The 13,919-nt window shown below is 32.7% G+C and overlaps 1 protein-coding gene across 4 annotated transcripts in view; it reads left to right on the top strand.

The window, feature by feature from the left end:
- The window catches only part of LOC143067868 (von Willebrand factor A domain-containing protein 5A-like), a 64,829-nt gene that overhangs the window by 28,054 nt on the left and 22,856 nt on the right, over positions 1–13,919 (top strand). For all 4 annotated transcript variants that reach the window (XM_076241454.1, XM_076241457.1, XM_076241455.1 and 1 more), the window contains 6 exons: positions 2,564–2,643; positions 3,127–3,244; positions 6,157–6,324; positions 9,245–9,407; positions 9,719–9,825; positions 10,487–10,502. In XM_076241454.1, coding sequence (XP_076097569.1) covers positions 2,564–2,643; positions 3,127–3,244; positions 6,157–6,324; positions 9,245–9,407; positions 9,719–9,825; positions 10,487–10,502 — 652 coding nt within the window. The remainder of the gene's footprint in view (positions 1–2,563; positions 2,644–3,126; positions 3,245–6,156; positions 6,325–9,244; positions 9,408–9,718; positions 9,826–10,486; positions 10,503–13,919) is intronic.

The raw sequence follows: 13,919 nt of genomic DNA, 5'->3' as shown, positions 1-13,919 counted from the left end.
TTTTATGAGGTGCTGACCAAGTGTTGTTACTTTGTAGCCGATCCATCATCCAAGATGGCCGCCAGCGGGGGACTTAGTTTAACATAAGACCCTAAGGGAAATGCAAAATACAAATGACTTCTTTTAGAGAACCACTGAATGAAACCAAACATAGCATGAATGTTCCTTATGAGGTGCTGACCAAGTGTTGTTACTTTGTAGCCCATCCATCATCCAAGATGGCCGCCAGCGGGGGACTTAGTTTAACATAGGACCCTATGGGAAATATATACTAATGTCTCTTTTAGAGAACCACTGAATGGAATGAAACCAAACATGGCATGAATGTTCCTTATGAGGTGCTGACCAAGTGTTGTTACTTTGTAGCCGATCCATCATCCAAGATGGCCGCCAGCAGGGGGACTTAGTTTAACATAGGACCCTATGGGAAATGCATACAAATGACTTCTTTTAGAGAACCACTGAATGGAATAAGACAAAACATAGCATGAATGTTCCTTATGAGGTTCTAACCAGGTGTTGTTACTTTGTAGCCGATACATCATCCAAGATGGCCGCCAGTTGGGGGACTTAGTTTAACATAGGACCCTACGGGAAATACATACAAATGTCTCCTTTTAGTGAACCACTGAATGGAATGAAACCAAACATAGCATGAATGTTCCTAATGAGATACTGACCAAGTGTTGTTACTTTGTCGCCATTCCAACGTCCAAGATGGCCGCCAGTGGGGGACTTAGTTTAACATAGGACCCTATGGGAAATACATACAAGTTTCTTCTTATAGAGAACCACTGAATGGAATGAAACCAAACATAGCATAAATGTTCCTTATGAGATGCTGACCAAGTGTTGTTACTTTGTAGCCGATCCATCATCCAAGATGGCCGCCAGTTGGGGACTTAGTTTAACATAGGACCCTATGGGAAATACATACAAATGTCTTCTTTTAGTGAACCACTAAATGGAATGAAACCTAACATAGCATGAATGTTCCTAATGAGATGCTGACCAAGTGTTGTTACTTTGTTGTCATTGCAACATCCAAGATGGCTGCCAGTGGGGGGACTTATTTTAACATAGGACCCTATGGGAAATGCATACAAAAGTCTTCTTCTAAAGAACCACTGAATTGAATTAAATCAAACATAGCATGAATGTTCCTTTCCTTATGAGGTGCTGACCAAGTGTTGTTACTTTTAGCCAAATTTTATATTTTTTTTATAGATTTCAAAAACCCAAGTAGAATCAGGTGAGCGATACAGGCTCTTGAGAGCCTCTAGTTTGTCAAGCCTTCCACAAAAGTAGCAGTTTTTTAGAAAGGGATTGTTATCAGAAGTTACCTTGCATGCAGATACCTTATGTTGCAAGGTTTCAGTCTGTTACAAAAGACCATATATTGATTACAAAAAATCGACCAACTTATAACAAGATATACAACAAAACTGGCATTTTTGTTTGACAAAGATCAAACATCCTCTCTCCCCAGCTAACCAGAAAAGTCATTAAAAAACTTCTTTTGAGTAATGCATGTTTATAATTACTGATCGATTATAAACTTATATTTGCACCACACAGAAGAATACAAACATCAACCCTAGTATTTTCAACACAGTTTGAGTTATCATTTTACCCTGTACTTATAATACAAATGCACATGCATCATATTACGGGCATTATAAACCATGGATTAGAAAGCAGAAGAAACACATGTCTACAAAAATGTATGAAGTCCTAAAAAAAGCATTTCTCCTCATTTTGGCTATTTATTAAAAAAAAAAGGTTTCTAAGGCAATAAGAACAGTGGTTGCCAATAGGAAATATTCATTTTAGATTTTTTTTTAAAGTATACTGAATTCATTATATTTACGTTATATGATATTTATTAATACCCTTGCATATTAATAACACATTACCAAAGTGTATTGGAGGAAATAAAGATTTAAAAAAAATGAAATCCTCCCACCCTCCCTATTTTTTCCAGCAAACTTATCTACTAATAAGCGTTAGTTGCCCTTAGGGACGACATTAAAAGATCAATGTATGATAAAAACTTAAATCAAATAGTTTGGGGGTTGGGGGGAGTTAAACTGCTGCAAGTTTTGTTTATCCGACATTGATTTTTACATACATCCATATTGGTCAATCAATTTTTCCCAAATTAAGTTAAGAGGGGGGGGGGGGGTCATTGAAAAAACTATGTGAATTAAGTTTTTTATCCTTCATTGAACTTTTGATGTCGTCCCTTAGCTCTTTTGTGTAACATTGGGATCGAGTATTTTTAAGCTCTGGACTTTGGGATCCGGGTATTCTTTTTTTCGAATTTCAGGATGTCAGGATTTAAATTTCTTTAAATTCAGGACCTCAGGATTTCATGTTTTTAAGCCCGGGAATTCTTTTTTTCGAATTTCAGGATGTCAGGATTTAAATTTCTTTAAATTCAGGACCTCTGGATTTCATGTTTTTAAGCCCGGGATTTCAAGATCCCTCCGCCCCCCCTCGTTATAAAATTTCTCCAAGATCTAGTAATTTTCTATTTCAAAGTAAATAATTTCTGTTTCAGATTTTCCTGTTGACAGATGGTGAAGTTGGCAATACTGAAGCTGTTGTAAATTTAGTTGGACAAAATTCTCATAATTCAAGGTGGGGTATTGTCAAAACAAGTTAATAAAACATTTAATATATATTGGTGTGACTCATTTTGCTACATATGTATATGGTAAATAATGATTTCAAAAATCAAAGTCTTTAGACTTGTCAATTCTCTAAAATAAACTTTTGAAATGATTTTGAATAATTTCATAAACTATATATTTAATTCAGTTTTTATGGCATTATTATCTCCTGCCACTATTAAAGCATAGCAGGAAATTGGAAAACTAATGTCTTTGAATCTTTGTAAAATAAAAATTATTGTATATATTCTTGTCAAAGGTTTTAATCTTTACTGACAGTGCTCACATGCACTTTGGTTTTTGTGAGGGTTCAGGCTTTGTTCATTGTACTGTGCAGGGTATTGTAAATTTCTGCCATTGCTTTTAATGGGAATTCTACTTTTTAAAAATTTATAATCATGAACAAGATATTGACTTGTATTAATAGATTAGTTTATTCTATTTATTACAGGGTATTTACATTTGGTGTTGGTCATGGAGCTTCTACAAGTCTGATAAAAAATGTAGCTAAAGCTGGTGCTGGAAGAGCAACATTTATCAAAGATGAAAAAGACAACATGAAAGCCAAGGTTTGAATGTCGTCAATAACTTGTCATTAGTCTGTACTGAAACAAAAATCAGAAAGAGTAGAGGACTTTTATAATTGGTTCCTTTTAATTCATATAGTGCTCACTTATAAAAAAAAAAGGGTGTTTTAACAAGAAGTTATTTCATTATTGAAAATAAATCAAACCCCATCCCCCCTTTTCCAATTTCATAGCTTCATTTAAAAACACTAATTTTAAGTTGGAGTGCCAAGCGAAATGAATGTTTTGTTCCACTGCCTATGCTTTGTTTACTTACCTGATCATAAAATATTAGTTTGCATACATTTTTTTCGATTGTTTTCATACGACTGCATAACAAAAAAATTTGCGGTCATACATTTGTATCACGTCGTCGTTGTCCGCATCGCCCGAAGACATTTGGTTTTTGCACAATAACTTTAATATCAGTAAATAATTTAATTTTGGATGTAACGCATCCTCTGATTGGCTGACGTTATTTTGTTATCCGCCCATAGACATAATTTAGTCATGTGACCGTGACGTCATCAACGTTTTTTCATGGTTTTCTACGGCTTAAAATGGAATTTAGAATTAAATTATAAGAAATGACTGTAATATTTTTTCTGTCTATTCGAAATAACATAAAAAATGTGGTGCGCACTGTTAAATAACCCGCTACGCGCGTAATTCACTGTGCACCAAATTTTTATGTTATTTCTTCATAGACAGAAAAAATATTACAGTCATTCCTTAAATAGAAAACTATGAAATTTAAACACAAGGTTTATGACCACAAATTTTCATACTACAAAGGGATGGTAAAAATTGGCTGGGAGGGGGGGTTATGGCTCAAACCGTTAAGGAATTAGGGGCAAAAAAGGGGGAAAACAAGGGTGTCCTGGTTAATGAACAATGACTTAAGTACTAAACATAATTTAAAAGCAGTGTAAGGGAAGTAATTCAAACACAACATTTTGAATTACCTTCTTTACACTGCTTTTAAATTATGTATAATAAAGAAATGTTATATTGTCTTGTGGTGATTAGCTGTCAATTTATTTTTAGGAGTAACTATTTTAAAAATGCTAATCAAGGTAATTTAATTTTAGCTGTGATTATGTAGGTCATTTTGTTTTTTGATGTATTTAAATGGGTTAAATTATTATGGTTGCAAAAAACATTGGAAATTTGAATTGAGATCATGACCATATCTTGAGGGAAAGAATTTATGATGGAAAAAGGGGGGTGGGGGGTGGAGGACAATTTGTTCTCAAGTTTCAGAAATTTAAAAGAAAATTTCTTCAAATATTTATTTTTTTTGGCAGATAAAGGGGGATCAATATGCAACACCATAGTGTATTGCACAAAAGCAAAAAAATGAATATCAATTCAAATCACATAACCAATTCAATTTCTTAGACCAGTTTTTCTGTGTCGGAAACCTATTATGGTGCCCAAATAAGCATTTTTCTTGGTTTTCGCACAATAGCTTTAGTATAAGTAAATAGAAATCTATGAAATTTAAACACTAGGTTTATGACCACAAATGGATGGTTGGGATTGATTTTAGGAGTTTTGGTTCCAACAGTTTAGGAATTAGGGGCCAAAAAAAGGGCCCAAATAAGCAATTTTCTTGATTTTTGCACAATAACTTTAGTATAAGTAAATAGAAATATATGAAATTTTAACACAAGGTTTATGACCATAAATGGAAGGTTGGGATTGATTTTTGGAGTATTCATTTTTTGATGAATTCAAACAAAGTTAAATTTTGGACCATTTTGGACCCTTTTGGCCCCTAATTCCTAAACTGTTAGGACCAAAACTCCAAAAATAAAAATCAATCCCAACCTTCCTAACAGTTTAGGAATTAGGGGCCAAAAGGGTCCAAAATTTAACTTTGTTTGATTTCATCAAAAAATGAATTATTGGTTTTTTTTTTGATATGGCGAATCTAACTGTGTATTCAGATTCCTAATTTTTGGACCTGTTTTCAAATTGAGCTACATTAAGGTCCAAAAGGTCCAAAATTAAAATTTGATTTTAACAAAAATTGAGTTCTTGGGGTTCTTTGATATGCTGAATCTAAACATGTACTAAGATTTTGGATTATGGGTCCAGTTTTCAAGTTGGTCCAAATCAAGGTCCAAAATTAAACTTTGTTTGATTTCAACAAACATTGAATATATGGGATTCTTTGATATGCTGAATCTAACCATGTATTTAGATTTTTGATATTTGGGCCCCTTTATCAAATTGGTCCACATTGAGTTCTTAAGGGTCCAAAATTGAACTTTATTTGATTTAATGAAAAATTGAATTCTTGGGGTTCTTTGATATGCTGAATCTAACCATGTATATAGATTTTGGATATTGGACCATAATAGGTAAATGTCCAATTCAATTTTTTTTTTTTTAAGTTCTTAGACCACATTTATTCTGTGTCAGAAACCTATTCTGAGTCAACTATTTAATCACAATCTAAATTCAGAGTTGTATCAAGCTTGAATGTTGTGTCCATACTGGCCCCAACTTTTCAGGATTTGACCTATGCTATGCGGTCGTATCAAGCTGCGTTTTGAGGAGCATCTGGTTACTGTTTGAACTGAAAAGCCAATGATTATCAATTCAGTTGACCATGCTACTTTCTATATGAATGCTGTAAATTTAGAAATTATGATTGGGAATAATCCAACGTGATGAGCATCCTAATTACAAAATTACACATTCTGCTGTCAAATACATACAACTGTATGCAGATTTTTATGAAATAATAATTAATCTTACATTTTTGTTCTTTCTTCAAAAAAAGCAATAATAAATGAACACAATAATTTCTGAATTTGCAGTATTGTATATTATCAATGATGAGGGTGAATCCAGAAAAGCACTTCTGACCCAAAATAATTTAAAGTGCTGCTTTTATTTTATAGGTGATTAGAGCTTTAGAGTTTTCAATGGAAGACAGTTTGGCAGATATTGTTTTGGAATGGAATCTTCCTAAAGGATGCACAGCTACAAACATCCCTTCACAACAACCTAATGTATTTAATGGAGATAGGCTTTCCATTTTTGCTCTTCTACAGAATACAAATAAAGCGGTAATTATCATTGACTAATTAGTAAGATATATTTTTTTTTAACAGCTGTTATTTGTTTGAAGGATATAACCAGACCAGACTAGAAAAACCAAGAAAACTACACCACTTCTGCAATATTCTTTCAAATATGCATGATTATTGACTCAGTGTTATTTTGATTTCAAATTGGTTTTTTTTTTTGTGTATTGAACCACTGGATATTGTGAACTTTTGCCTTGATCAATCATTCTTCATTTGTGATTTTGTCCAATGATCTCCGCTTCATCAGTGGTGGTTTTTAGGTAAAGATTACATAAAATACAATCAAAACCTTATGGGACTGACCTGATATCTAAATGTTCCAAGGCTGATCACTACCTTTTTTGATACACAAAATATTGTGCATTGATCATAAAATTCTATACATATTACTTGATTTATTTCATTTGACTGGGCAGAGTTTAACCAGTTCGCTCGTTATAGACCATTCCATCTATAGACAGGTGTTTTAGAATAAAATCATCAATGAAGTGTCCAGTTATTGTCATTGACCCGGTTAAAATATGTAAACACTATATGTGTATTTGCAAAATGAATAATGAGACGCATCCGTTAATTTTCTTGAAAAAAATGTAGTTTAAAAACATGTATAAATTGTCACATTTTGGAATTTATGGGTATGAAAGTAAAACTATAACGACAGCAGTTGCAAAATCTACATATGACGTTATTCTATAATATTTTAGTGACACTGATAGGTGATTAGAAATCAGTAATGATTGTAACGATTGTCATCCTTATCACACACATCTTCAAATAGACTGTCCTTATGCAAATTGAAACGTAAGCTCCGCCCGATCAGTTGAAAACACATTGATATTGCTATCCATGAATATTTTCAGAAATTTATCGATGTAATATATGCTCAGATATTCAAGGCACAAAATGATATTTCACTTGTCAAGAAAATTACATAACTTTTCAAGGTGCAGGAATCCAATATCTGTACTATAAATATAAATTATGTCATTGTTAACCTCATCTTTAAAAATTTGAGTTATCTTCCTTTGCTAGAATAGCTGTTAAATTAACAACAACCAATGCAATATTTAATTTTACTTTCCACTGATAAATTGAAGCAATCTTTACTGTTCAGTGCTTTCAAGCACTTTGATTTGTTAAATTTTAGTGTAATTTATGTCATAATTCTTTTTTATGAAAATGTGAGTCCATTTAGAACTGTTCAAATGGAAATTGAATATCAAGAGTATTATATATTTCACATTTATAATTCTAATAATACAACTAATTCAATATTTCTAAAGTTAACTATAGATAAATAGATTGCATGTGAAAAGAGCCATACATTTTTGTATTTTTAGCTCACCTGGCCCGAAGGGCCAAGTGAGCTTTTCCCATCACTTTGCGTCCGGCGTCCATCGTTGTCGTCCGTCGTCATTAACTTTTACAAAAATCTTCTCCTCTGAAACTGCTGGGTCAAATTAAACCAAACTTAGCCACAATCATCATTGGGGTATCTAGTTTAAAAAATGTGTGGCGTGACCCCGCCTACCAACCAAGATGGCCGCCATGGCTAAAAATAGAACATAGGGGTAAAATGCAGTTTTTGGCTTATAACTCAAAAACCAAAGCATTTTGAGCAAATCTGACATGGGGGTAAAATTGTTTATCAGGTCAAGATCTATCTGCCCTGAAATTTTCAGATGAATCAGACAATCCGTTGTTGGGTTGCTGCCCCTGAATATGTAATTTTAAGGAAATTTTGCTGTTTTTGGTTATTATCTTGAATATTATTATAGATAAAGATAAACTGTAAACAGCAATAATGTTCAGCAAAGTAAGATTTACAAATAAGTCAACATGACCGAAATGGTCAATTGACCCCTTTAGGAGTTATTGCCCTTTATAGTCAATTTTTAACCATTTTTCGTAAATCTTAGTCATCTTTTAGAAAAATCTTCTCCTCTGAAACTACTGGGCCAAATTAAACCAAACATGGCCACAATCATCATTGGGGTATCTAGTTTTAAAAATGTGTCCGGTGACCCGGTCAACCAACCAAGATTGCCGCCATGGCTAAAAATAGAACATGGGGGTAAAATGCAGTTTTTGGCTTATAACTCAAAAACCAAAGCATTTAGAGCAAATCTGACATGGGGAAAATTGTTCATCAGGTCAAAATCTATCTGCCCTGAAATTTTCAGATGAATCGGACAACCTGTTGTTGGGTTGCTGCCCCTGAATTGGTAATTTTAAGGAAATTTTGCTGTTTTTGGTTATTATCTTGAATAATATTATAGATTGAGATAAACTGTATAGCAATAATGTACAGCAAAGTAAGACCTAAAAAGAAGTCAACATGACCAAAATGGTCAGTTGACCCCTAAGGAGTTACTGCCCTTTATATAGTCATTTTTTTTTAACAATTTTCACAAAATTTGTAAAATTTTACTAACATTTTCCACTGTAACTACTGGGTCAAGTTCATTATAGATAGAGATAATTGTAAGCAGCAAGAATGTTCAGTAAAGTAAGATCTACAAACACATCACCATCACCAAACCACAATTTTGTCTTGAATCCATCTGTGTCCTTTGTTTAGTATTCACATAGACCAAGGTGAGCGACACAGGCTCTTTAGAGCCTCTAGTTCATTTTAAAACAGATATTTACAATTCCTTCTAAATACATGATTTTTGTTTGAACATGTATAGAAATCAACTTTTTATATTGGAATGTCTGCTTGGCTGCCTTCATAATGTAATTGGAAGACTTATATAAATCTTATCTTTAATATCCATATTCATACAAAACATTATTGTCCTAATTTTGTAATTTAGTTTACTTTATTTATCAGTACCTGTCTAATATTTCATATATACTTTTTTGTTTGTTTCAACTTGATTGCATTTCTTTTCAGAAATCTGTTGAAGGGTCAGTAACTCTGAAAGGTTTTATTTCTGGAAAACAACTTGCTCATACTATGGATATCAAAGCGTCATCTTATTTACATCCAGATTTGCCTATTCATCGTGTGGCTGCAAAACACCAAATGAAAGAGCTAGAAAATGGTCCATTATCAGGTAATAATTTTCAGAAATATTTCATTATTTTTAGCTCGACACATATCATTGTTCCTTTGCAGAGTTCAAATTTGTGTGTATTCTGCATCATAAATTAAAGAAAATGTTTCATGAAATTAAAATCTAATGAGTACCACTTACCACAGACTTCAGATTATTTTTAGTAACTTTTCACATTTAATGCTCAAGAGTTGCTGTCTGAATTTATAAGGTTTTGGAGGTGACATTTAGACAACAATTTGATCAGATATGTGTCCTTGATCATTTGGGGGTAAAATGTGTGTTATTATAAGATTGCACTATTTTTATAGATGACACTAAAAAGAAGATCATCATGATAAGTACAGCAGCCAAAATCATATCTAGATTCACAGCCTTTGTAGGAGTTGATGTGCAAACCAAACTCCCAGTTACTAATGTAAGTAGATTCCAAACATTATTTGATTACAATAAACAAAATATTGTGTTATCTCAATATCACATTTCCTTTATTTTCTGATTTTTATGCCCCTACCAATTGTTGTCCTTATGTGTCATTCTAACATTCAGTCCTGCTGAAAGCAAATAGTTGTCTTCACCTTTTAGCTTTTACTTAACGTTTCCTCCTCTGAAACTACTGGGGCAACTATCATGGCTTAAAAAGTTAGCACAGGGGTGAAATACGAGTTATGTTAAATCTAAAATACTATTCTAGAAAGCAAAAATCTGATTGTTGCAAAAATGTTAAATAATTCAAAATCATTATGAACATATCTGCTATTATCTTTAAAACTGATCTTCTGTAACCGTAAATCAACTCAGGAGAACTGATTTTGGTATGCCAGTGTGTAATGATGACTTGCAGATAGTCATGATTTGTTAAAAAAAAATAAAAGGTGAAACAATAACCTAGCAGCTCATTTTATGTTTTAAAAATCATATGTTGAATCATGTGTGCAAGATTTGTCAGTGTAGAAACTAATCTTTCTTTCCTAATTGATGAGCAAAACAAAAATTATGTCTATAGTTTCATATACATGATATATACATGGTTTAGTATAAAATATAAATCTGATTTATTGTTATTTTTTTTATTTTAGAAAAAGGGTCAAATAGGTAAGTCTTTTATTGTATATATTTTTATATGCCCGTCAAAATTACAAATGTCTGGCTGGCTGTCTGTCTGTCCCGCGTCCACATGTGGCACCGTAACTTGAGAACCGCTTATCCAAATTTCATGAAACTTAATATAGTTGTTTCTTATGATGGTCAAACAATTTAAAATTGAGAAAGGAAATAGGGAATGTGTCAAAGCGACAACAACCCCACCATAGAGCAGACAACAGCCGAAGGCCACCAATTGGTCTTCAATGTAGCGAGAAACTCCCGCACCCGTAGGTGTCCTTCAGATGGCCCCTTAAAAATATGTATACTAGTTCGTGATAATGGACGTCATACTAAACTCGGAATTATACACAAGAAACTAAAATTTAAAATCATACAAGACTAACAAAGGCCAGAGGCTCCTGACTTGGGACAGGCGCAAAATTGCGGTGGGATTGAACATGTTTATGAGATCTCAACCCTCCCCCTATACCTCTAGCCAATGTAGAAAAGTAAACGCATAACAATACGCACATTAAAATTCAGTTCAAGAGAAGTCCGAGTCCAATGTCAGAAGATGTAACCAAAGAAAATAAATAAAATGACAATAATACATTAATAACAAGACTACTAGCAGTTAACTGACATGCCAGCTCCAGACCTCAATTAAACTGATTGAAAGATTATGTCTTCATCAGATGAACATCAGGCACAATCCCTCCTGTTAGGGGTTCAGTATCATACTATCATAAAATATATGAGAAGAACATAACCCGTGTCATGCCAACAACTGTTTTTTAAATAAATGTGTTTAGTGCCGATGCAAAGACCCTATAAGTGAATCAATATTAAAGCCAAAATATGCAATCTTTAATGACCTGACAACAGTATCGTAACTGTATCCCTTCTTAATAAGTCTGTTTAAAGGTTTTGTAAGCTTTTGAGGTGAATACTGACATTTTTGTGCTTTGTAAAGAATATTACCATAAAAGATGGGATGTGAAATACCTGAACTTATAAGATATCTGCATGTTGAGTTATATTTACGAATTATTTCCTTATACCGATGATAAAATTTAGTAAATGTTTTGACTAGTTTGTGATATCGAAAACCCTGGTGTAATAATTTTTCAGTAATACATAAATTTCTTTCGCTAAAATCTAATACGTTGTTACATACACAAGCGAATCGTACAAGTTGAGATATATAAACACCATAAGATGGTGACAAGGGAACATCACCATCTAAAAATGGATAATTAACGATAGGAAATGAAAAATCATCTCTTTTATCATAAATTTTTGTATTAAGCTTCCCGTTAATGATATAGATATCAAGATCGAGGAAAGGGCAGTGGTAATTGTTAGTATTAGCTTTATTTAAAGTCAGTTCAACAGGATAAATTTCTTTAGTATACATACTGAAGTCGTCATTAATGAGAGCCAATATATCATCCAAATATCTGAAAGTATTGTTAAATTTTTGTATCAAATGTTGTTTCGATGGGTCTTTGCTAATTCTAGTCATAAATTGTTAGTATTAGCTTTATTTAAAGTCAGTTCAACAGGATAAATTTCTTTAGTATACATACTGAAGTCGTCATTAATGAGAGCCAATATATCATCCAAATATCTGAAAGTATTGTTAAATTCAGATATTTGGATGATATATTGGCTCTCATTAATGACGACTTCATACTTTCAGATATTTGGATGATATATTGGCTCTCATTAATGACGACTTCAGTATGTATACTAATAATATGATTTAGTAGTGGAACAATGGCTTGAAGATGAAATAAATCTATATTTGTAAGGTTTTTTGTGTAGCTTCGGAAGCCAGTACATATCTGAGACTTTTATTGTATTTGGTTCTGCTTGTAGCTAAAAGTTTGTGTTTGTTACAGATGTCGTTTTCTGAAAATGAAGTCAGTTGGAATGTTGGTGAATTAGTGATTTCCTTTTGCAGAACCTCAATATAAAATTTACGTCAAACAATAATGATATTATTTGCAGTTTTATCAGCAAGGACAAAAACAAATTCCTTGGCTAGTTCTTTTAGTTTATGTTTGATAAGGGAAATAGGGTTTTTGGTCGTATATTGGTATCATGTCTGCGTCGTCGTCTGAATAAGCATTATTCTTGGTTTTCGCACTATAACTTTATGACCACAAAAGGAAGGTTGGGATTGATTTTGGGAGTTTTTGTCTCAACATTTTAGGAATTAGGGGCCAAAAAAGGGCCCAAATAAGCATTATTCTTGTTTTTTTGCACAATAACTTTAGTATAAGTGAATAGACATGAATGAAATTTAAACACAAGGTTTATGAACACAAAAGGAAGGTTGGGATTGATTTTGGGAGTTGAGGTCCCAACAGTTTAGGAATTAGGGGCCAAAAAGGGGCCCAAATAAGCATTATTCTTGGTTTTCACACCATAACTTTAGTATAAGTTAATAGAAATCTATGAAATTTAAACACAAGGTTTATGACCAAGGTTGGGTTTGATTTTGGGAGTTTTGGTCCCAACAGTTTAGGAATAAGGGGCCCAAAGGGTCCAAAATTTAACTTTGTTTGATTTCATCAAAAATTGAATAATTGGGGTTCTTTGATATGCCGAATCGAACTCTGTATGTAGATTCTTAATTTTTGGTCCCGTTTTCAAATTGGTCTACATTAAGGTCCAAAGGGTCCAAAATTAAACTTAGTTTGATTTTAACAAAAATTGAATCAATGATGTTCTTTGATATGCTGAATTTAAAAATGTGCTTAGATTTTTGATTATTGGCCAAGTTTTCAAGTTGGTCCAAATCGGGTCCAAAATTAAACTTTGTTTGATTTCATCAAAAATTGAATAATTGGGGTTCTTTGATATGCCAAATCTAACTGTATGTAGATTCTTAATTTTTGGTCCCGTTTTCAAATTGGTCTACATTAAAGTCCAAAGGGTCCAAAATTAAACTAAGTTTGATTTTAACAAAAATTGAATTCTTGGGCTTTTTTGATATGCTGAATCTAAACATGTACTCAGATTTTTGATTAATTGATTGCGCAATAGCAAGAAATCTTTAATTGCACAGTATTGTGCAATAGCAAATATTTTCAATTGCTCAGTATTGCGCAACAGCAAGAAATATCTAATTGCACAATATTGTGCAATAGCAAGAAATTTTCAATTGGAGTTATCTTTCTTTGTCCAGAATAGTAGTTGAATCAACTTAAATCATTGTTTTATACAATGTATATTCACTTTTATGTATTTAAATGAGTAGTTATTGTTGCAAACTCCAGTAGAAATTTGAATTGAGATCAGTTTTGGAAAAAGGGAAAGGGGGGTGTGGGAAAAAAAGGGGGGGGTAAATTTTTCTCATTTCAGATTTCATAAATAAAAAGAAAATTTCTTCAAACATTTTTTTGAGAGGATTAATAT

Source organism: Mytilus galloprovincialis, chromosome 3 (assembly GCF_965363235.1).
Source record: "Mytilus galloprovincialis chromosome 3, xbMytGall1.hap1.1, whole genome shotgun sequence".
NCBI lineage: Eukaryota > Metazoa > Mollusca > Bivalvia > Mytilida > Mytilidae > Mytilus > Mytilus galloprovincialis.
This window is presented reverse-complemented; position numbering and strand designations above follow the sequence as displayed.